Source organism: Bemisia tabaci, chromosome 2 (genome assembly GCF_918797505.1).
Source record: "Bemisia tabaci chromosome 2, PGI_BMITA_v3".
Taxonomy (NCBI): domain Eukaryota; kingdom Metazoa; phylum Arthropoda; class Insecta; order Hemiptera; family Aleyrodidae; genus Bemisia; species Bemisia tabaci.
In genome coordinates this window covers 38,548,121-38,573,543 of record NC_092794.1, presented here as the reverse complement: position 1 = coordinate 38,573,543, position 25,423 = coordinate 38,548,121, and the positions used below count along the sequence as shown (strand labels likewise).

At 38.8% G+C, this 25,423-nt stretch overlaps 2 protein-coding genes across 14 annotated transcripts in view; one reads left to right on the top strand and one right to left on the bottom strand.

The window, feature by feature from the left end:
- hdm (meiosis specific with OB domains hold'em) overlaps window positions 1-25,423 on the top strand; it is a 145,352-nt gene that overhangs the window by 79,848 nt on the left and 40,081 nt on the right. For 2 of the 5 annotated variants that reach the window (XM_072297296.1, XM_072297297.1), the window contains one exon: window positions 8,472-8,545. The exons of the other annotated variants lie outside the window; for them this stretch is intronic. In XM_072297296.1, the coding sequence (XP_072153397.1) occupies window positions 8,472-8,545 (74 nt within the window). The remainder of the gene's footprint in view (window positions 1-8,471; window positions 8,546-25,423) is intronic. 5 annotated transcript variants of the gene reach the window in all.
- On the bottom strand, window positions 11,293-16,137 carry LOC109043441 (uncharacterized). Of its 9 annotated transcripts, none has more exons than XR_011899355.1 (3): window positions 14,510-14,822; window positions 12,711-12,800; window positions 11,293-12,004 (listed from the first exon to the last, which is right to left on the bottom strand). XR_011899355.1 is itself a non-coding variant. In XM_019060642.2 (2 exons), exons 1-2 carry the CDS (start codon window positions 15,189-15,191, stop codon window positions 11,975-11,977), a joined length of 393 nt encoding a protein of 130 aa, XP_018916187.1. In that variant the 5' UTR covers window positions 15,192-16,137; the 3' UTR covers window positions 11,293-11,974. The 9 variants fall into 9 exon arrangements, 1 of the variants encoding a protein (XP_018916187.1); XR_011899356.1 differs by lacking the exon at window positions 14,510-14,822 and adding an exon at window positions 14,160-14,502; XR_002010196.2 differs by lacking the exon at window positions 14,510-14,822 and adding an exon at window positions 13,595-14,497.

Genomic DNA, 25,423 nt, shown 5'->3' with positions numbered 1-25,423 from the left:
TGAGCTGGGATCCTCGTATTTGGTGGGTGGCGATTTTAACGCTAAGAGCCCCTACTGGGGATCAAGAATAACCAACCCCAAGGGAGAATCACTCTTTGAAGCGGTTAAAACAGAAGAAGGTAACTTTATATATCCCGGGAAACCTACTAACTACCCTTATGACCAAAATCATAAACCAGATATTATTGACTTTTTTATCTTCAAAAATTTAGACTTAATCGACAAGACAACTTGTGACATCTTATCACCCCCAAAAAGTGGACACGCAAAAGTAGTTCTGTCCATTTTTACCAACCCCATTCTGGCAGACCGTCCTCCAACCATTTGCTCTAAGAGAACAAAGTGGGAAAATTTCAGAGAAGAATTAGATAAAATTATTTTAAATAACGTTAAAATCGCCACCCCTGAAGACATTAATAGAGAGACTGAGCTGCTGGTGGAGCAAATCGCAATATGCGCCAAAAACAACACTCCAGTCGCCATCAATAATTCCAGGCCATACGCCATACCTAAAAGTCTTTTACGACTTATCCGTTCAAAAAGGAAAGCTCAAAGAACCTTTAATAAAACCCAAGATCCAGCCAACAGCTCTCATTTTAACAGATTAAACAAACTGGTTAAAAAACATACACAGGAATTCTTGAACAAAAAATTTGAGAAATTTATTCAATCTCTACCAGCAAATGCCGATAAGGACTACATACTATGGGCTGCCACAAAGTATCTTAAAAGACCAAAACAGCTCAAATGTCCAATTAAAAAATCAAATGACTCATAGGCCAATTCTGATCTTAAAAAAGCTGAAGTGTTGACGGATCATTTTGAGGCAGTCTTTCAACCTCTTAATAACATTGAGCCAATATTTACAGAAGACGAAAACTCCACCGACAGCTCCGAGTTGGAACCTCAAAAACAGGGATCTGTCTCCACATTGAAACCCCCAAAATTTAAGAAAATACCGCCAATCAAAATTAAATCAATCTTTCCTTCGGAGATCATCAAAGGCAAAATCAAGGCCGAAAAGGCCCCCGGTTTTGATCGGATTTCAGGTCTGATTCTTGAATACCTCCCAAACCGAGCAATAATGAAACTGGTTGCCATTTTTAATGCGATTATTCGCTGCAAATACATTCCAGATCAGTGGAAAAAAGCCGAAATTCTCGTTTTATTAAAACCAGATAAAAATCAAACAGATGCAGCCTCATATCGACCAATTTCGTTTTTGCCGGTTATTGGTAAACTTTTTGAAAGGCTCTATATAAAAAGAACAAATGAAATAGTTAAACAAATAACTTAGATTGATGCGCAATTTGGCTTCAGAGCGCAACACTCTACCATCGATCAATTACATAGAGTCACTAAATTCATAGAGGACTCCCTCGAAAATAATGAATATTGTGTGGCGGTTTTTCTAGACGTGGCGCAGGCATTCGACAGATTCTGGCACGAGCGTCTCATTGAACAACTATACAAAATGCTCCCATGTAACCATGTGGAACTCCTGTCCTCCTTTTTAAACGGTAGACAATTCAGAGTTCGCTATGAAAACACCACTTCAGGATTTAGACAAATAAGAGCAGGAGTTCCACAGGGCTCCTGTCTTTCTCCTCTTCTCTATTCCCTTTTCACGACTGACATCCCTCAGTCTGGGAGAGGGGGGAAACTGGGAGTTTACGCTGATGACACTCTCGTGCTAGCCTCGTCCAGGAGCTACAGAGAGGTACGACATAACGTCCAATCTCACCTTAATAGAATTAATAGATGGACAATCTATACTAATAATAAAGCAAACATCACGTTGATTGACTCATTGACTCACTCACGTATCAGCGGATCTCGTGAACGGGAGGTCGTATGACCCTGAGATTCCGCACTGGGATCCCTCTCTACCCCGAGGCGCCGGATAGGGGAGGATTTCGCGATCCGCCCGCCGGCTCGCGGGATATCGCGGTCCGCGTGGGTCGATTTTTCCGTAAGGACAACGGATGCGAGGGGGGGTGCGAGTGAGATGGAGCGAGTTCCACGTCTCGCGCTGGAAGACAGCTGATTAATTTTACCTAAGATTTTTGCGAGTGCCGACTGCCGACCCGACTCGTGCATCCGTTGCCGGGCGATCCTATCAGACTTGCGAAAATCTGGAACGTATCTGCTTCGGACGGGCGGGCGCGCAGTGCAGTGTCCTTAAGGGCGGATGGGAAATAATTCATATCTGATCGAATAATGCATTGAATTCAATGAAATTTTGACAGTGTTGAGTATTCATCATGTACTTGCTTGTATTAAAGTCTAAGTTTCCAAAACTCCCCAAATGATTGAATGTGGTATTGCCAAATTTTGTCAAATGTGCCGTTATTTTCCCACTTAGTTTAATGACATAAGTACATTATTTTTGTGGAAAAAAGAGAAAAAACCAACCTGAAATCACAACTAATAAGGTTTACGAGGGTATCTGGCCCTCTCATGACCCCTCCATTTTAAATACAGTGTTGCCAACGCGCCTGGAAAAAGCAATTTTTGTAGCAATAATTCAAGGATTAAAATGTGTACATTCACGCAAGCTTGCTCCAAAAATCGATTGTATGCTCACAGATACTAACGATGCATATTTTATTTTTTTTAACTTTGGGCCTAACAAGGCTAAGATCTATCCTTTCTTTCATTCCGAATTTCAATGCTGCGTGAAATAAAAGCTGAAAAATTCAAATGTACACAATAAAATAATGAGATTTCCGAGGATCAGCATAAGAAAAAAGACGAACACTTAGATTTGGTCCTATCAAAGTCTTTAATAAAAAGGAAAAGGCTTTTCAAAAAATTAAAATTCAGCACGGTAAAATATCACCGAAAATTAACAGCATAATTAAACTTCACAAGAGACAAGAGAAAAAAGAAAGATGAAAACAAAAAATTTTAGCTCAAAATATTCATTTTTACTCGAGTTATCGCGTGGACAAAATTAGACCTCCCCCCATTTTGACCCCTCGCTGTGCGAAAAGTAAGTAACGTATTCCGATTTTTTCTTCACAGTTAAAAAGTACTCTTAGGGGACTATAAACCCCAGAAGTTTCGTTTCAAGAAACTTAAAAGTTAACTGCCGCTCAACGTTCTGAAAACTGAAAAATCCTCACGCTGGCTGAAATACATACATACATACATACATACATACATACATACATACATACATACATACATACATACGTACGTACGTACGTACGTACGACAGAAAATGAATGATATATATATTCGTGATATACGACTCGAGATCGGTGCTCTTTGCATGGTCCCAGGTCTAGGTCCCACCATGAGGGAGAACGCAATAGTGTATTTTTCCTTCGGAAAATACACTAAAAATCCATAAAAAATACACAAAATCCATAAAGAATACAAAAAATCCATAAAAAATACAAAAAATCCATAAAAAATACAAAACATTTTGTCAAATTTTCGTCTGAGACAGGTTGGTTTGCGAATTGTTGTTGGAGTTTCCCCTCAATTGTTGTTACCTACTCACTCCTCCTTTTTTACTCCTCCCCCTACCCTTATCTAGGGGACATAACATTTTAATAGCACTAGTATTAAGTCTTAGCCTCAAGTCTAGTTCTAATCATATTGTTAATATTCCAATTGCTGTATAAGTAGGTGAATAATTTTAAAATAAAAAAGGAAAAAAGAAAAAACTCCTCCTTCGATGTCCGTGTCCCGAGGCCGAAGAGATCAGAGTTTTTCAGAGCAAGACCTTGAGACAGGAAAAACGATATATCTTTATTATTCGCAGCCAGACGCAGGTGAGACTATAAAATTCAGAATGCGATCATTATCACTTGTCAGGAAAAAAGGTTATTTTAGGTTTTTCTTAAAAACGTCTCTAAAGTTTAAGTAAGAGGGAAGAATATTAAATTAGAATACCATCAAAAAACGTGCTTAAAAGAAATGTTCAGAACTTGAAAAAATAATTTGTAATAAATAATGTATAAAATAATGTGTTTTTTCGTATATCTCATTACTTTTTTCATTTTATATGTTTGAAAATTTGACTTATTTCCATTGGACACTGCACTGTGGGGCGGAGATTTTTTTTTTCGGGGGGGGGGGGGGGGGTAAATACATTGCCACGAAAACGCAGCTGCAATCTAAAGAATGGATCGTTTTCGATACATCAAACAGGTGAGATTGTATCGATATCGATTGGTTCAACATGTAGACACAGCCTCAAAAGTCAGTTGAGTAATCTGGGGGAACGGGTTATTAATTCTTATAAGTATGAAATGGCAATTAAAAGTGAAATTGACAGGGGTATTTTCATTTCTAGCTTTTCCTACTTAGATCCTAAAATTTTCGTTTGAAGTTATATTCTATTGTTTGAATCGAACAATACATCGAACCACTATCGAATACGATCCATACAAGGCCATGTAAAAGTTCAGCTCCCCCCCCCCCCTCCACCCCACCAGTTAACTTTTGATCGGTTGTTTTCAGCCAAATGTTCTTCGGACGAAAGGAACTGCTATAGGGCATAACTGCCGTGATAGCGAAGAGAGCCGTAAGTGCAAAATTTTCGAAATCGAGTTTTCTTCAAAATTCGTCTAAACTCTTTTAGATGAAATTACTGAGACAGCCAAAACAGCAAAATTCATCCGAATTTAATGAAAACGAGACGTATGTAAAAGCCGTAAGTGCACAAAAAATGACACAGTTTTTTTTCAAGAGAGCTGTAGATGCATGAGAGCATGAAAACAGTGCTTTCCAGTAAAGTGCCGCCTTTTGCCAATTTCTAACCTGAAAATGAGTTTGTTGTGCGTCCAAAACGCAACCACGAAAGCATGCAGAAGATAGCACTTACGGCTGTCTTGCCTAACAATAACCTAGCATGAGAATGAAAAATACCCTTTTTATGTAATGGAAATAAAATCAGTCGATTTTGAATCATCCATACGATTTCTAGGAGTCTTCCGGACGATTAGTGGCAATTTGACGAAGAATGGAGGCTTCTCTCAATAAAATGTTCTTGTCAGAAGCTTCTGAGCCCGTTTTCTCAAAACTTCATTTTTGCACTTACGGCACTCTTCGCTATCACGGCAGATAATTAAAACGTCGGAGGCGGCGCCCCCAGGCTGCTTGGCGGACCCAAACTGTTGACAGCAATTGAATTTACCGCCATTGGCTCATACTCAACATGTCATCGGAATCGACCAATCAGGGTCTTACACATCTTATTTGCTCTTTGTCTCATGTAGTGTGTATGGAATCTCGCCATCTTCTCTGTGTGCTCGACCAGTACATGTAACTCCGTGCTCCCTGTTTTTCTACTGAATAAAAAGGTATTCTCGTTATTAAAGAAATGTTATTCCTTCAATCCTTTACGCTCTGCATCACAAACTAAACAGTTTCTTCATATTCTTCGTCGAGATATTCCCGACCAAAATTTAAAATAGCCCTGTTTTCAAAAAATCGTGTACGCTGGTTACAAAATCCTGAGGAATTAAACTTGTGATTTCAATGTTCAACATTGGAAAACTTTCAAGAAAAATTGCAAATCTCATCATTGAAGGTTGCAGACCGGTCCCTTTGGCTACTCCGCAGGCACCCCCCCCCCCCTCACTTAACATAAGAATCACAAATATGGTTCCCTAGGATTTCTCGATCGGCGCACATGATTTTCTGAGAACAGACCTATTCTGAACATTGATCGCATATGTCTCTGAGAAAAATATCGTAACCTTGTAAGCAGAAACAGTTGGAATCGCCATTAGGAATAGGGAACACAATTAATTGACAATTTTGAATCCCCTTTCCCATATAACACTACTATGCAACCCAACACACCCCCCTTATTAATTATACACATAATGCTTAATAGACTCTCCTCCACCCCCTAAAATATCCCCTAAATTGTAGGAAGACGAGAACATATAGCAGGACCAAATTCATAGTTTTTTAAAAAATAATGTGACATGAAAACTTTACTAATAAAATTTAACAAGAGAGGATGATATAAACGTATCAATAGTATGCTTCACAGACCAGTGAGCGGCTATTATCACTTGGCAAGTACCGGCGCTCGTGAACTTTACCAATATTTTGTGGTTTTTAACAAACAGTGACCGTCAAATAATGATGTAATACTGTGCAAATATCTACTATAAGAAAAATCCTTTAATCAATACCACTAATTTCAGCATGTGTATCAAAGCAGTGCGACTTGCCAATTTTGAAAAAGTAACTACAAATCTAGAGACAAAATTTTGTAAATGATCACTAATCACTGTGATAGCTGATTGTGGGGGTTTTCCTGTGCGTAGCACGGGTTTCCTGCTAGTTAAAGATAAAACCAAACTGAGCGCTTCCAAATCTGTAGAAGCTGTTTTCTTTAACAGACCATTCACCCACATTCCACTTTTATTGGGTGAAATCCAAATTCCTTCTGATAAAGTTTCTAGATATTTAGGTCTGTACTTGGATTCCAGGCTCAAGTGGGGAGTACATATAAAGAAAAAGGTTGATCAACTGCGCCTGAAATTTGCAAATATGCAGTGGCTTTTAGGCCGCAAATCACGGTTATCCCTTCAACTAAAACTGCTCCTCCATAAGTCAATGTTGAGGCCAGTTTGGAGTTATGGTTGCCAACTGTGGGGTTGTGCAGCCAAGTCAAATCTCGACAAAATCGAAATCATACAAATGAAAATACTAAGAGGCATAGTTAAAGCAAGATGGTTTGAGAGAAACGCAGATATTCGGGCTGACCTCGACATAGACTCGGTAGAGGACTACATCACTAAGATGTACAACAATAAGAAGCCCGACTTCATCGACACCCTGACCCAGAAGCACTTGCTCTTTTGGAGTTGGACCAATGCAGAAGGAGACTAAAACGCAAAAAGCCCCACAAGCTTGGAATTCAGGGGCTCACAAAATTTCTCCCGTAAAGAAAGAGATCAATAAAACGTGCCTCCTCTTGCTCCTCGGACATGATCGGAGGTTCTTTGGACTTAGACCACACACACACACACACACACACACACACACACACACACACACAACACACCCTCACACACACACACACACACCCTCACACACACACACACACACACACACACGCACGCACACGCACACACAGTGGGTGGTTGTCCACATTTGGCTAAAGTAAAAAGACATTTTTATTTTGTAGTAATCATGTTTTTCATTTTCTCCTTGATACATTGAGGTAGTATTTTATATTGTTAAAATTTGTAAATTTAGTTAAGTAATAATTCTCAAAGATCAACTAAGCTTTTTATAGACATAATAGATGTCTAAAAGTGTACTTTGTACGTTTATTTTGTGCAAATAAAAGAAAAAAAAAAAGAAAAAAACCTTGCATCGGTTGCGTATCCCTGCCGGTCACTTTAGATTGAAGATACCATTTGGTCGATTCAACAATCTGTGACCCAAGATATAGAATTTGGTCTTGCGAGTGGATAAGAAAATCTAAAAGATTTAAGTTGACAGTTTTAAGACAGAGTTAAGTTTTACAGGTAGGTAAGGAAAGGTACAAAATATAGGCGAATGAACGTCCTTGTATTTTTCCATTGAGTTCCTAAAAAAATAATCCTTCATTAATAGCAAGAAAAGTTCCCTTGGCAGAAATTGGAGATTAGGTAGTTTAAAGTAGAATACCCATTTCGTCAAATGATCACTACGGCCATCTCTCATCCAGTTGGAGTAACTATAGCTTTTATTAAAAAATTCATGAACCACCGAGACTTTTTGTAAATTGAGTTCATAATATTATTGTGAAAGTTTTTTGAGGTTGAGTCTTTGTTTACATTCTCAAAGTTTCAAAAGTTCTACAGTTTGATCGTGTTTCCTCCTAACTTTATCAGCTTATGAGTATGGTTTCTAATTTACTCAACTCCTCAGCAGGCCAAAAATCCATGCCTCAACAGATACATGAAAGAATCATGCGTTTCAATGAAACCTACCAACCCCCGAGTCCTTTTAATCACTGAGGAACCACCGATCTTTTCTGCAGGTGTCATGTAACATTCCTGACGAATACTGTCGCAATCACCTTTATCCTACATAACTATGCATTGTAATTCTAGTGATCAGCTCCATACTCACAATGTAAGTTCTGTAAAATACAGTTTGACAGTGAAACCACCAGACCACGTATCTCGGATTGCGACATTGTTGACTTCCCTTCATACCTTCTTCTTTACACGGAAAACCAACCAACATCAATTTTTAAAAACTTCTGCAATTTTACTTCTCTGTGCGAAGAAAACTCTGTAAAAACCAAGGAGCAAAATTGATTTGTTCTCCGTCAAAAGAATAAAATGGGAGCGGAGATTTTTAAGCACCGCAAACGAGATACGTGGTCTGGTAGTTTCACTGTCGACTTGTTACGATATACCTACTCACCTGATTATACCTACGATATACCTACTGATTACATTGAAGACATATTGAAGATATTAATGTCCCTGTTACAGTGACTGATTCGAGTGTTATCACAGCAGAGGGTTTCAGATATTTGGGCCAGCATGGTTTATTAATTACACAGAACGTAAGTTATCTTTATAAATTAAGGCGTAGAGGCAACTTCTGCCTTTGGTTGGCCAGAAATTACAGTAAACGCATTCAAATTCCTAAAATATATGAGAAATTACGAATTTACTAAATGAAAGCTAGGATTTCAGGAGAACAAAATAAACAATCTGCCGTCAGAAGGAAAACTGCGAAAGGAAAATGAGAAAGATTTTTCACTATAGCTCAACATAATATGAGGAGGAAAAAATGAATGTAATTTCCGTTTATATTACCCTGGTTATTATTCTGGTACATATTGTAGGAATTCTCATTCTCTATTTACGTACTAGATTATTGTTATCCTGTTATCTTGAAGACATAGTATCATCATAGAGAATAAACAGAGGAGAGGTTGTCTTTGATCATGGGTCATTAGAAGGTTTTAGCATAGTGTGCTGCAACCTAGTGGCCGGCCGACGAACCGGACACCTGGTGCCTCCGATTCACGAAAAGTTATCTTCAGTACTCAGTTGTAGTTGATTGATTTCGTCTATTGTCTCATCATTTACCTAATGATATCTATATTTCTCTCATTTATTTACCTATAATATTTTTTACTTGTCCAAGTAGGGCAGCATTAAAACAACTAATTTGGCTTCGCTAAGTGATACGTTCATCTTTGATACATTTTTTTTAAGTGTTCTAGAAAAGTCATTTTGTTTGAGCCGTAATAGTTTTTTCTGTTTTTATGAGAAATCAAGGATTTCTTATGAATTAATATTCCAATAATTAAATAATGGATCACTATTTTTTCTTATGGATCTTGGAATTTTTTTCTTTTTTTTTGGTGGGAGGGGGGGGGGCAAAGCACCATTTTAGATGTTTTATTAATATATTATGAATTACTTAATGTTATTATTGCAAATTTAAACATACTCCGTTAAAAGGTAGTTAATTTAAGCTGAGACTCATTAAAATTGCCTTTTGAGCGCTTCTCTAATCCCCACATATTAGAGCTTTCCCGCTTGTTTTAATTTCTTTTTTACTTTTCTCTTGGAGGTAAATGTACTTCTTTTTAACAATATAAGCTACATAACCTGCCATCTGCTTCCGATATGTAAACTCTTCTAAGGCTACCTCTAACCACGACAAACTGAGAGTGGAGCTGGACATAACCCTAAGGGGTGAAATGCATGATGCACCTCTCGTAATATCGTTCTTTAATGGACTTTCATCAACCAGCTTAGAGCAACAATTAATAAGAAAAGCGCGACATTGGTTTCTGAATCATTAAAACTTTTCCTTGAGTTTTTTGCAACTCACCTTTCCTCCATGCTAGGGCATCAACTTGTGTCACTGGTAATAGATTTTCATTCTTTGAAATATCATCACAAACTAACATTTTTGCTGTGTTTGCCTTGTCTAAAACTTCTTTCCTAATAAATGGACTGCATTTAACAGAAAGGAACCAAGCCACATCAGCTATTGCCAATTTTAATTGGGCAATTTAATTTTTTACGAGAAAACGTTTGTGTGGATCCCTTTGAAAATGTTAAGGAATTTGCTTCGTACGATGTCGAAAATTCACTGAAATTTGCACGAAAATCCGCGCAACTGTTTTCATGTAAAAAATTAAATTAGCCAATTAAATTTGGCAATAGCTGATGTGGCTTGGTTCCTTTCTGTTTAACGCGGTCCAAATCTATCTGCAAGGGTCTGAAGAACGAGGATTACGAGGTCTGTTAGATTAGAAACCGGATTCTGGTGATAACTAGCCCACAATGCGTCGGAATTAGGTTTTCTTGAACTTTCCTGATAGCTGGAAATATACTTAAGAATGCTACATTCACAACTTTGAAAAATCCTAATTTGCTTCGTTGGTATTTGGGTTGAAGTAAGGCAACCTCATGGGTGTTCTGCGATTTTCATGTTTGATCGAACTCGTTTCTTTTTTTTTCGGTCTAGCACCACCTTTTTCAACCCACAAGGATGCTTTGAGTTTCGTCTTCATATCGTAGCCGTACACTCAAGTTTTGTCACCGAAAATTATCCTATCAAAAAATGTAGGATTATTGTCAGAACGTTCAAGCAGCTAAAGGGAAATTGACGTTTGGTTGGATTTTTGTTCAACAGACAACAATCAAGGGGCAAGTGTACCTGAAAATCGATGTATGTCTACATATTCTATCAAAATTGTACGTACAGAGCCTTCAGAAATATTACACTGTTCAGCAAGCTCGAAACGACCATTTTCGAGCATTTTTGCCCACACTTCTTCCTTTTGGCAAATGTCAGTTGCTGTTGATGGTCGATTCCCGTGCTACTCATCTTGGACTGACTCCTGGCCAGTTTTGCACCTTTTAACCCTCTCAAAACAGTTAAAACAACTCATACAATGATCTTGGTAAACTTTACTTAGCATACCAAAAGTATTATTAAATTAAGTTTGAAGTAATCTAATGTTAAATCTTTGCTCTATCATGCAGCGATCGTATGATGAAAATCGCAGAACGCACCTGACTTGCTCGTATTCAAGGTGACACAGAATGAACACTGAATAAACAAAATCTGTGAATGTAGCGTTGGCCAGTTTGTTATTAGCCATCAGAAAAGTCCAAGGAAACCTAATTCGGGCGCAGAATGGGCTAGTTATCACCAAAATCCGGTTTCTAATCTTACAGACTCTTGATTCAGCAAGGGAAACAGAGGAACATCTGACTGAAAGAAAGTCAAAAATGGTTCCAACTCCAAAGTGACAGATAAAAGAAAATTCAGAGTAGGCACTAGAAAATCATCAGATAATTTTTTTTTACTTTATTCAGTTTACCATTTTTAGATTACAATTTATCTACTTCAGTTTTAGAACAAAAGGCTTGATGTCGTTTTATCACTGGTTAATTTTCTACCCATTCAGTGACAGAATTTTAAGGGAAAAATTTCCGAACCTGTCATATGAACAAAATTTGCCTTTTGAGCTGGCCATTTATAAAGAAATTGTCGAGAACATTTTAAAAAAGTCTTTCCCCATGGCCCTTGTAAGTCTCATCAATTCCTGTGCCGAATGTGCCATGCACTGCATGTATTCTGCAAGTTCCTGCTTCAAACGGCTCTGGAGCCTCTTCACCAGACAGATCTTTCAGATAACAGCATTAATCCATCATCAGTTTTACATTTACATTTGGAGCATCTGTGCTTACGTGTTGGATTTTCTTCAATCTGAGGTTTAAATTGACAAGAGCATTTGTGATTGTTGGTAAAAGGTTTGTAGCTTGGATGTGTCCAAGAAAGACTGATGTCAAATAACGAGTTTCGACAAGCAGGGTCGCTCAATTAAAAAAGCGAACCAGTATGTCCAGTTGGTTTTTGACAACAACAGTATTCAAACTTTCATCAAAAGAGATTGAGTAAGTTGAGCATTCCGGCTGCTTCATTCAAAGGGGATTGAAATGGCAAAAACCAGGCATTTTCACATGAACATATCAAATCCAAACACATTCTGAAACAACCGATAAAAACAATGTTAGAGAAAGGGATGTGGACGTGACAATTTTTCTGCTGATAACAACAATGAATCATGATGAAACATGTGACTATCAAATCAAAAAGATAACGTCCATTTTAAAAAAACAAATTGAATTATGGGGGGGTCGGGCTTGGGATTATCTTTGCAAAGACTCTCCTGGGGAATTATTTTAGCTGTGGACGTTACATTCTATGCCTTAAACTGTCCGTAAGTTGGTCTGCTTAGCCCACAAAATTCAAAATTTTTCGAAGACTGAGTAATGTACCTTTCTCTCTATCATGCTGCAAACTTTTGTCTAAAAAGATTATGTACAATGCATGTAACGGGTCAAAGAAGGCCGTTGCGGACGTTACAAAGAAGGCCTCTCATTTTTTAGGACCTTACTTTGACTTCAATTTTTATAGAAACTATGTACTTTATCAAAATTCTGGTTAGCCCTGGTAACGTCTCATTAAGTCTACTTTTCAATGAAGTATCCATCTCAAATAAAGTTTATTTGATTTTGTTGAGATATTGCCACTTTTATGGCGGACGATACAAGGCTTTGTTGCGGGCGTTACAGCCATAGAACTTTGTACCTAAAATAGGCTGTAACTCTCGCAGTTTATGAAGTTATTGAATTAAAAGGTAATAGCATGAATTAGGAAAGCCAATTGTCACAACAGTCTATAAGTGTCACCTTAGATTCAGTACGAATAGCTGTGAGAGTCTTTCCGAAGTAAATATCTGAGGTGATGGTAGAGCCACGTTTCTATCTTTAAAATACGATCTAAAAATAAATTCAAGCACAAATTATTTGTGAAAATGAACAGAACAGCAAAGTTAAGAGGTGTTACGTTTATCATTAGTATGAAAACGAGCCTTTTAAGAAAAACACAGGGTGTCCTAGATCACCCATATAGTGCTATTTATTTAGTTATTTTAGGTCGACCGAAGTCGGATATGGCAGAAATGAAAAGGCAATTGACCCCCAAGGAATCTGAATTTCATCCTCCCGAGGCCCCTACTGCCCCCATTGGTAGGAAACATGGGGGATCCACCTTCAAAAGTGGGGGTGCTGGTGCCTGTGAAAATCATTCCATCGAACTCAGGCGGTGTAAAAAATTTTGACCTAGACAATCCCCAAAAAATCCAAAACTGGCCAAAGTGCACTGCCCAGAAAATTTCCTGCGAATTTTTCGCAGCACACGAAAACATTACATAATAATGTGTGGGCATCGATAGATAGCAGCAATAAACCGCATTCCTGATATAGGCCCCCGTGTGTGCACTGTAGTGACGCTGTTATAGTAGGAAGGATAAGCAGGATAAACACGATAACCGTGCAGTCGAGCACGAAGAGAGGTTAAAAGTAGTTACGATCAATAATTCAATTGTATTTAAATGCACATCATCAGGACAAATGTATCAACTATCTAAGAAAACAATAAGAAACGTGTCCTGAAATTGAATTTAAAATTGAACACACTTAATGAGTGAAAATAAATTGAAACATAATCGAGTTGCTATAGTGTACCTGAATTTTTAGTACGAGCTTATCAAACAAGTTAAATGTGAGATTACCTCTAGCTAGAGCCTTGTAATGTCCTCTCCGTTGCGGACGTTACACTTTTTCGACTTTGAATAACATGATAACTGAAGTATCTAAATACGTTTTAACACTACCGGAGTATCAATGAAGATCGTGTCCTATCGTTCACTTAACACGAACTTCTAAACTGGCTCCTGCGTTAAATGGCATAAAGTTTAGTAGCTTTTCTGTTGCGGACGTTACATTTTCACATGCCTTCACAAAATGAGGAAAAATATTGCATATATTTGGACTTTTCTGCTTTTTGAAGGCTGTTTGATATTTTAAGAAACTAACTGTAACTCCATGTGATTTTAAATCATAAAGATGCAATGTGTCATGAATAAAAATTACTCCAAAAATAACCTCGAAAATCACTGGTCTCGACATGCCTTCAGAAAAACTGGAAAACCTTGCGAATCTAGGAACTTGAAATGAAAAGTGAACTCATTTCATAAAATTGAAGATTTTTCCTATACAGTGCACAAAATTTTATCATATACAAGTTAAGTTGATTTTTCAACCTCGAAGGTCCCGTTTAGAAATAATTCCCCTTACTGTGTGGAGGGCTACAGGGCAACGCGGAACACGCTTATTTCACGTGCAGTAAGATCATAGAGGAGCGAGTTGCGCTGGAAGTGGAACTGGGAAGCACCCTTAACCCGGACAACCTAGTGGACATCATGCTTGAGAACAGAGAGAACTGGAAACGCATAAACAACTACGTGCAACTAGGATGGTTCCTTAAAACCGAAATTGACTTTTTGCGTGGTTGCCAAGTCACCTAAAAAAATCGATACAATCGTTGAAATATACGAGGCGCATTCGGCCGCAATCGCGTTTTTTGCATTTTTAAGGGCATGTGGGGGGCACCAAAAATATGTTGAACCAAAAACTAATTAGCATACCTTAAATGACTACTAGAAGTGAGTTGATACTCCAAAAATCAGGGCTCTAGCCAATCTTTATCATGCTTAAACAGTGCAATGGAATCGGCGAAAACAGCTTAAATTACGTGATTTTTTGACACAAATTGCAAAAGCGGCACCTCATGAAATTTTTTTTCCGAGGAACGCTTTGGCACACTTTAGTTTGATGCCTAGGCGCAACTTTTCCCCCTGTACATTTTTGAAATTCGAAAGTCGATGTTTTTTGACTCGCCCTATTATAGGTAGTGGAAGTTGAAAATCAAACAAACACTTTGTTGGCGTGGATGAATTTACTCACAATAGAGTATTTGTTCTTGGATCGATTAGCTAGGAGCACAGCTGAGTTGGTAAGGAAGTAGACGCCTGCCTGGCTCAGTAGGTCAAAGAGCGTTTGTAGGTTAATGAGATGTTTACACTGAAGAAGAATATGGTCGATAGTGGCAATTTGTCCACAGAAGCATAGGATGGAATCGCACAGGTTGATTCTTCTCAGATAAGCTGCGAAGCGTCCGTGGCCCACTCTCGTGCGGGAGAGGATATCTTTTGGGAGGAAGATTTTGAAGAGCCATGGGGTGGTTGACACTGTGCTTTGGATGCTGAAGACTCGTGCTCCTTTGACTTGTGAGGATTTTTTGCAGTCTTGTTGGCAGGCGAGGATCATATTTCTCTTGAGAGAAGGGGTAGAGTTAGAGTAATGGATTTTTTCAAGGCGTCGATCAATTGCATTTTCATAGTTTCTGGTTAGCTTATCTGCTTCCTCGTTTCTTCATACTTGTTCGTGACCCGGGGTCCACACTAATCTGACATTTGGATGAGTTAGAAAGAAGTTTCTGATATCTTGTAAATCTTGTTTATCTGTGGAGGACTTAAGGTTTGCTATTGATTGAATGGCTCCCTTGAAATCCATACATATTGCAGCTTCCTGAAGGTTTTTTTCATGCAGGATAACAGTGGCCTCAGATATGCCTCTGATTTCAGCGTCTAAGATTGTAAGGTGTTTATTCAGTAAGAGTGTTCTTGCTATATTTAGTTCTGGGCAGAAAATGTTGGCTGACGCTGATTTGCGGGAAAAAGATCTATTGGTGTAAGTAAATGAACTTTATAGAGTATCGTTGCTCTTAATTGAATTAGTGAGAACGAAAACACACCTACTCGAAAAATGAAAGTAATGAAGAAAGACACGAAACTGCACAGTAGGTGAAGAAGTTTTAAGGACAGGTTCAAGGTCCAAGTTGGAACAAATGCACTAACTTCTTACCCTTTATAAAAATTGACTGACTTGAATGAAAATTGAGTATTTTCGAGTTATCGAGTTGGTGTATTTTCAAACTCACTGATTCAATTCTCCTTTGCGTTCGATGGGGAAGGCGACAGGCGACACTTATAGAGGCATTACGGTTGTAGGTTTTGAAGAAATACGGTCCATTATCGGCTTATTCTACTTGAGCGATAAAAGGTTCGAGGGAAAGGGCCCTTGAGAGAAGTAGAGGAGGGTTATTAGTAATTCCTGGGCGGCAGTTGGTCCCCAATTGTAATCGTTTGTCAATAACTTGTTCTTTGGATGGTAGATTAAAATTGCAGTTTTTTAAAATGAATTTTGAAAATGAATGTTACACACACACACACACACACACACACACACACGACATATATATATATATATATATATATATATATATATATATATATATATATATATGCGCTACCTCAGCGCACTAGAGTGCTCTGCGGCTCCAAATCACCATCGGAATCGATCCTTCCACAAATCATCGGGCAGATGATTTTCATCATCTTTATAAGGATGGAAATATAGACTGAATCGTGAGCACCTTATATGTCTAAAAAGACCACATTCAAAACCTATATTTTGCCCAGAGCTTCTAGAATTTCTTGATTCAGTATGTTTCGGTCGTCAAAGAGGGATAGATGTTTGCGGAATCCCAAATTGAAGTGGAGATGAGAGGTTGTAATGTTCCACATGTTCTTTAATGAATCCCCATAGAATTTTTTCGATGATGAAGAGAAGCGCTATGGGTCTATACGAGGTGGATATATTCTCAGGTTTGCCAGGTTTCCAAATTGGTTTTATTATGACTTCATTCCATTCGGTAGGAGTGGTCCTAAGATTCACCGTTCAGGAATCTCGGGGAAAGTTAAACCTTGGCGTTACAGGGGAGTACTTTGAGGAGTTAGGCGGTGATTTTCTCCTTTTCTGGGGGGTTTCTTTTGGCATTGTTAGAAGGATTTGTTCGAAGTATTCATGGGAGAATAAGATGGGGTCTTCGTTGAGTACTTCCATCGGAAGGAGGGCAGTTTCTACATAGTCGGGAGTGAATTTTGCTCAGAAGTCTTTCACCGAGGCGTCGTCTTTGCTCTGGTTGGTTTCTTGGAGAGGCGTTGAGTTTTTAGTTTGGCCCAGATTTCACAGGTGGGAGTGTTCCTGTTTATAGTAGAGCAGTATTTGTGCCAGCTGTCTTTTTTTGCACTGCTTACTGTGAATTTGAATTTGTTATAGCTGATATGATAAGTAATCAGGTCTTCGTAGGAGTTTAAAGATATGAAGTTTTTTAGGCATTGCGCCTCGAGGTTCTTTGCATTTTCGCTCTACTGACCACCATCGTTTGTGTTTTGATATCTGGTGCGCAAGGGCCCTGGAGTTGTTTTTTTTTTGAGGGGGGGGGGGGGGAGGTGGTGAATTTGGAGTTTTCGAGAGCAAACTGGATGACTGCGTTCCAGAAGTCATAATCCTTTCGTTGGACGTTTTCTATTATCTTGAATTGTTGTTCCACTAGTTTTGCATACTTCCTCCAATTGACTAGTGGAGAAGGAAGGCTGTTTGATGGATTAGATGAGCAGAGAGGGGTTAAGTTTGAGTTAAAGAAGAACATTATAGGGTGGTGGTCGTTTCCTCCAGGACTGCCATGTTGGTAAATGCTGCTAGTGAATTTTTAATGACGATTAGATCCGTGAAACTGGGTGTGTGATCTAGGTGAGTTATTCTAGTGGGGGCAGGACTGAGAGAGGAGTTGCATCCAAACATATCGTTGTCATTGAAGATGTTGATTAGGGCTCTGCCTTTTCTATCCGAGTTCGGATAACCCGACGTGGGGTGGTGAGAGTTAAGGTGGTATCACCTTTCCTGTATCTAATTCCAAGAGAAAATTGTTCAGAAGGAGGAAGTCTCCTCTGTATTTTGGTGTTGTGTAAATATTAATGAAGAAAATTTATGTTGGAGTTTTTTGCCAACAAGCGTTAAAAAATCTGAAAATCTCAATACAGAGGGAAAAAGCTCATATGAGCACAATTTTCTCGCAAAAAAAATTGCCTTACTTCGATCGTCTTTATCTATGATTTTTGTGGTGAAATTCTCTAGGTAGGTTGGATCATTGGATTTGTAGCTTGAATGTGCGACTGGTGCCGATTTTCGAATGTTTTTGTGGCTAGGGAGTAGGCCGCCGCATCGGTCCACTCAGTTGGTGCTATGTGTTAAGTATGATTTAGTTTTAATGTTAACTTGAGGCGTTGGCCATGTTTCATTCAGTAAAAATGAATCTAGCTGGTATGTGCGCAGAAAGTCATTAATGTCAAAGGCAACACCTTCCTCAAACAGTATGAATATTCCAGAAGAGGAGAGAAAATGACATGAAAATGATAAAGATTAGATTTGGTTAAATAATGTGAACGGAGGAGTTATTCTGCGCTAGTGTATTTAGTGAGAAATTACCTGATACGAAATGAAAAACTCATAATCCGTTGTCGATAATGAGGTAATAATATCATTACTGTTTATGTTGGTATTTAATACGGGTACGGATTCCATTGATTGGATAGGAGTTTGAAAGTCGGTGTTGAGCTCGGGGTGAGAATCCGATGTGTCCATAGCAGAGAACGGTTGACTGAATTTTTTGGAGGCTTACAAATTCTAGGTTGGATCTTGTGTTGTCACTTTCGTTCGGGAGAGGGCGTGGGATGGATGAAGTCTTCTTTGTCCTCATGGGAGGTTTTCGGAGGAGGGATGGGGTCTAGACTTTTCAGGTGTTCGACCCTCTCACTTGGAGAATCGTTGTCCGCTCCTCTTTTTTTTTTTGCAGGGTAGGAGAGTCCATCGTGAGACTTACTTCTGGTTAGTTGTTTGGTAATGGTGTTAGCTTTTCGGGAACTGGTGAGTTCTAGAAAGTCTTCTGATTCTAGGCGGCTGAACCTGTTCCTTCTATTAGGTGCTGTAGGAGTTTTTAACTTTTAGAGAATTTGCTGCTGTTGTTGCCAAATATATAGTCATTGCTTTAAGAGTCCTTGATTGTTAAGGCTTCTTTGCAGCTGATGTTGCTTTCCGCCATGATTCCATTCACTTTTCGGAATTCTTTCCTACTCCCAGTGGGCTAAACTCCCGATCTAGCGTCGGAAAAATCAAAAAATGATTTTCGAAAAATTAAGTTCTTTATGAAATCATGAAGTTCGACGTATGTGGACTTCAAATCAACCAATCAACCAATTTTTGTATCTTTTTCCTCTTGTAAGGTGATTAAAATGATGGGATTAACCAAGTATTGGACGCAGCCGCTTGGACCATCGCGCTTGAGGTGTTTACATTTCGTATGTTCTGTGCCTTCACAGTTAACTCTGTGTGCATTTGTATTTTTTTTTCAATGCCTGGACCTCCTAGAAGTAAGAGCTCAAGTTTTTTTTTTTTTTTTTTTTTTTTTTTTACTCTTGATTATTAAATGTGCAGCAATTTTGTAAAAATGCCATTAAAACTACATCAAATTCTAACTTTGAAAAGCCGGACCTCTGGATATTCGCCATTATTTGCGCCGAAATTTTTATGAGGTGTTCAGTTTAGGTACCTTTCAGAATCTACGTGCCAATTTTTATCTGCTCCTGTTTGCCTTTCTATGATATAATTGAGAATATGTACCTAGATGAAAACCCGATGTTAATTGTATTCATTTTTCGTGATGAGAACTGTGTGTAAAGCCGTGTGCAGAGTCAAGATAGGGGGAGAGTTACCACGCGCGCTGGAACTCTTCTGAAATCCTATCTTGAGGTATTATCTCCTTCATCTCATAACGTCTTCGTGGTGCAATAAACTGAGTACTTTCTGAAGAATATCAAATGCAGGATTCAATTCGTAGCGTAAGATCGAAATATTTTATCATTATACTAGGTAAATCATTTTCTTTTCATTACTCATCTTGTCCAAATTAGGTCAGTTGGTTACTTTTTTTCCAGTATTTTTTATCTAGTTACTTTGAAAGTACTGTATCTGTAAATTTAGCCGTGATATTTTTACTTTTTTTATTTTTCATTTAAAATTGACTTTTTTTAATTGGTTTGGAAAATATATGAATTATATCCTCCAAGTCGTCATCATAATATTATTCATGCATGCAAAGTCTCTCGAAATCATTAGCTCTTTGAAGTTTCCATCGTAACTTCTTCATGAATGATCACGTACGATACCTTCAAAAACACAGATTATTAAAGGAAGGGAGGGGGGAGAGGAGGAATAATTGTTTTAAATTTCAGATGAAGACAAGGGTTAATAACTTTAAATTAACTCTCTGCAACTCAGAGATGATTATTGCGCTTGGATCCAACTTTTTTTCTAACCTCAGTTACTGGCCACAATATTTATACACTTTTGACTAGGTATAAGTAGTTTATATTGGCTTTTTAAGGTCTAAAATGAGAGAAACTGCATTTCCACGCAGTTTTGAGTGGTAATCATATTAAAGCACCCGCTCCAAGCGTCAAGACTTTTCCGACGCTAGATCGGATGTTTTGCCTATCGTGTTACCGGGGCAGCTGCGACTGGTGGGTAAATGTGGACCCTTGTTGCAGTTGAGGCATCTAAGTTCAGATTTAGGGCAGTGTTGTAGCTCATGAAAATCTCCTCTCTTTTGGCACCGCTTTCTATTGCGGAAAAAGCGTTGGAGGAAGCCAAAATCGGCGGAGCCGTTTGAAAATGGGGAGCCTTGAAAGTTGTAGGCGGGGGATGTGTGGCATGAAGGGAGCCGGCCGGAGCGGGACCGCACAGTAGGGGTGTTCAAACGAATTCTTGCCGGAACACTATCGACATCGTCTCTTATTGAAACTGGCGGCAGTACCGACAGTGGCCATGATATCGACAACAGCCGGCCTTATCGGAGTTTTGAGAGCTCGCACTCAATACATTGTTGCCCCGTGTGTCGGTTTATCAGATTGCCTTGCGCGGCGGCGCGTAAAATAGATGTACAATTGGCAACAGCTTATTTTCGCCAGCTCCGAAAACTCTGATCGCTATCGGTAAGAGCGCTCTTATCGTAACTTTTTCTTAACGGAACTGTTTCGGTGGCTTACCGACAACCGATTGAACAGCCCTACCGCACAGTGGGTCAGGGGGAGAAAGGTTTTGGACAAACTGTTCGTTGCACAGTGGGTTAGGGGGAGGAAGTTTTAGGACAAATTGTTCGCCGCACAGCGGGTCAGGGAAAGGAAATGTCTTTAAAAACCATCCATTACACAACGGCTTACGGACGTACGATCCTATGACTGCATCACTCCCACTTCGGAAAATACACTTGCTTCTCGCGGTGGATGCGCGGGACACTTAAAAAGAAGGAACAACTACAGAAAACCATGACAAAACGCGCTCGAAGCGCGCGCCCAGTGGGGAGCGAAATGGAGCGCCGGTTTTTAAATATTTACGGACCGACCTAGTAAAAAGCGTACTTTCTCCGGACTTCGCGGATTAGTAGACACCCTGTCTCTTACGGCTTTCTCATATGGATCGTTTTCACTAAAATTATGTAAATTTTGCTGTCATAGCTATTTCAGTGATTTCATCTAACAGAGATGAGACGAATTCTGAAGGAAACTCAATTTCGAAAGTGTGACAGGTCACACGCTCAGGGCTCTTCGCTATCACAGTAGTGCTGACATATTCGCTCTCAAGGACGATAAACCCAAGTCATTCCGCCAGGAAATTCGAGTGTAGTAATCTTTGCAGAACGGGAGCGAGGCAGTCTGCGTTGCCAAAAGATTCCTCTGATTTGCCTGTTCCACTCTGCCGTTCCCCTGATCCGATTTCATCAAAGTCTTATGTAGATTGGAGGAGGGGGTGACGGCGACGACGACGACGATCGTATAACGGAGCAGCACAAATCGGGGAAACATTTTGGAAGTAGTGAACCAGCGATTCGGGGGATTTCGTTGCGAGATCGGATTATTCCAAAGAACATCCCGCTAATAGACTGACCTGGGTCTATCGACCTTGATTCTTTCCCTCTGAAGGTACTGTAGGCATCACCCTCTATCATGTATTGCTTAGGAGTGTGCCTCATCGGGGTATAATTTGTAGTTTTTCATGATAGGATCTACAGAAACCTACCCACCAGAGCAACTTTTAAGGTTTTATTACTGAATGAGTAAAAAGGAGTCACATATTTATTGGTAGTAACCATAAAATGATAAATGTTTCATATTATCATGTTGAAAATGTACTTTAAAAAAAACGTTGCCATTATTCGTCAGCACCGCACCGTCAATAAAACATTATTTGTCGGCACCGTATCCCTAACTAGAATATATTCGAACATTTTCGGCAGAGTAGTACCATATGCTAACATAATTAGAAAAAGAAGAAGAATCTTGGAACTAAATACTTTTTTTCTCTTTTTTTGGCACATGTATTTACTGATTGTGCATTGGCCACTGTGATTTGTGTGCTAATTTGTTTCATCTGTCACTTATACATTTAGTTAAACTTTCTTTTTCTTTTGCTTGTTCATCTGTTTGATACCAGCATGCAGTTTTTCTTTTCTACTCTACTCCTATTTGTTCTATTGCTCTAGAGATGGCTCTGAGAGGCGGAAAAGGCCTTCAGCATGTAACCATTCTAAGCATGTAAGTTAATGACTCGCAATAAAAAATGTATAGTGCCAAAATCCTTCCTCCTTTTCTAATCATTCTGACTAAAAAATCTTCGAAGTACCGCTAAGGTAACTTTACTCGATGACTTTTTAACCGCTATTCGGAAAACTTTCAACCGCTAAGGTGACTTGGCAGTTATTCAAGGTGACCTACAAATAGTCATATCAGTAATGAATTATTGAATTAAGGTAACGAATAAACACCATCAAAGGTGATATTTTGGCAGGTACTATCTGGAAGAATGAGGTAAACACGGAAATCTTGGACACGCAGCGAGTAATGACCTTGCATTTTATAACTAGAAAAGTTTTGAAGTGCGTGCAGAAAGCTAGATTGTACAAGAGAATTGAAATAAAATAACACACTGTCCTACTCCAGTGTTACTAAATTTGGCATGAAGTAAACATTTTGACGTTAGCGCCAACATGCACTGGACGAAATGATTGCTTTAAGCGGGACAGCAAAGTCACCTTAAGGGTAGAAATTTCTCAAGTTATGAACAAAGGATGACAAAAGGTGTCTCAAGGATGATATTATATCTAGATTAGTCCCTAGTTCGTGTAAGCAACCCTTTTCAAACTATCCTGAATGGTATAATGCAGAATTAATCAAATTGATCCAAGATAAAGATTTTACCATTCGTTGTGGAAAGCCTCGGGAGACTCCCAGGACTACATCTAGTTTAGAAAGTTGAGAGCGCAATGTATTCTGAAGTCTCGGGAGCTGTACAAGTCCTATATCACTGAAGTGGAGTCAAACTGCAGGAGTAACACATCTGAGCTTTCTGGTCTTATGTTAATAAATTTAATAATTCAGAATCCATCCCTGATGTTGTTAGTTTTAATGGCAATAGGTCCGACTCTGAGTTAGCTGCTGCTAATCTTTTTGCCGATTTCTTTAGCTCCACTTACCGCCCTGACTCCCTCTCTCATCCCTCCGTTTCTAATTCCCATGATGAAACTGAGGAACTACTCGACTCTCCGGAGATCTCAGAGGAGATTGTGCGCAATGCCATTTGCTCGCTTAAGCCGAATGGTTGTGTGGGCCCAGATGGTGTCCACCCACTGCTTTTATTAAATTGTAGCAGCGTTCTTCCAAAACCTCTAATTACCCTCTTTAACGAATCCTTGTCATCAGGGATATTTCCATCCTCCTGGAAGATTTCCTTCATGGCTCCTCTCCATAAGTCCGGAAATAAGCATGATGTTAAGAACTATAGACCAATTTCCATCATTAGTTCTATTCCCAAATTATTTGATAAGATTATTGCTGACATGCTTATCAATGCTGTTGGAGATAAAATATGTCACGAACAGCATGGCTTTGTATCAGGTCGATCTACTGTCTCCAATTTAGCTGTATATCATGATTTCATTTCTAGAGCTCTTGATGCTTCCTGTCAGGTGGACGCAGTTTATACATACTTTTCCAAGGCTTTTGATAATGTTAACCATAAACTGCTAATTAACTAACTGCAGAATTTCCTCCTCAATAAACACCTGCTGAACTGGTTCGAATCGTCCCTTACAGGTTGACATCAGATCGTTAAAATCAAAGGGGTCATGTCGAAACTTTTCGGAGGTCTGTCAGGCGCCCCCCAAAGGTCCCATTTGGCTCCAATTCTCTTTTTAATTTTTATTAATGATCTAGTCTCTAAATTGAAATTCGCTAAAGCATTACTCTTCGCTGATGACCTCAAAGTCTACGCTATTGTCCATGATGTCCACGAATCTATTTTGCTCCAGCAGGATCTTGATTTTCTCTCAGAATGATCCATCGGTAATGACCTTCCCTTTAACATCTCCAAATGTAATGCCATTTATTTTTCTAAACATCATTCACCTGTTCCTTTTGACTACTCCATTAATGGCTCAAATTTAAATTCTGTGTCCTCGGTTAGAGATCTTGATGTTAGTTTTTCTTCTGATTTTTCATTTAATAATCATATCTCATCAATCACCCTGAAAAGTTTTAAAACGTTTGGTTTTATTCGGCGGATCTCCATGGACTTTAGCGTAGATACTGTATTGTACCTATATAAGTCACTCGTATTACCAATTATCAATTATGCATCCCCCATTTTGTCACCATCTACCCAGAAAGGGTGGCAGATGCTCGAGTCCATCCAACATCAGGTCTAATGTTTTTTGTCTTCAAGCTTAAGAGGCCTATGAGCACCCTCGATCATGACTACTGCAGGTTGTCATTAGAGCTCATTGTTCCTTCAATTGAATGGCAGCACCTCCTTTATGATTTAATTTTTGTGTTTAAAATTTTAAATGGTTATGTTAAGTCCCCTGTTTTGTTAAGTTTTTTCAGTTTGAGAGAGTTAGAATATTCTTTAAGAGTTTTCAGGCCTTTGTATGATGATCCTTCCAGGACATCATATCGCTTCAATTCTGTAGTGGTCAGAATTAAAAGGTCCTGGAACAAGTTACCATCTCATCTCGCTAACTCTTCTCTTGTATTTTCTCAGTTTAAAAATGTTTTAAAAGGGGAAGTGCTAAAATACTATGAAAATGTATTATAGGGTTCTTTGTTTTCTATTTTTTCTTTACTTCTTACTTGTCGTTATCTTGTTTGTCTTCATTTAAGCTTTGCTTTTAGCTATCTTATGTATTGTTCTATTTTGTTGGGGCTTTAGCCCGTTATGTGATAAATGAATAAATAAATTAGTTAGAGGTCAACAGTCATCCACTAAAGTCACCTTATTGATAAAACGTTTTTCAGTTAGCGGGAAAGTAATCACGTAAAGTCACTGCAGGGGTAGAAAGTTTTTTCGGTTAGTTGTAAATAGTCACCTGGTAAAGCCTTAGTGGTACTTCGAAGATTTTCTGGTTCGGGATACGGCCTCGACGAATGACTTTTTTTTGACGGTACCATACGGACGAATGACGTTTTATTTGACGGCACTGTACTGACAAATGACGTTTTATTTGACGGTACCGTGCCGACGATTAACCACTTTGAATAAAAAGAAAA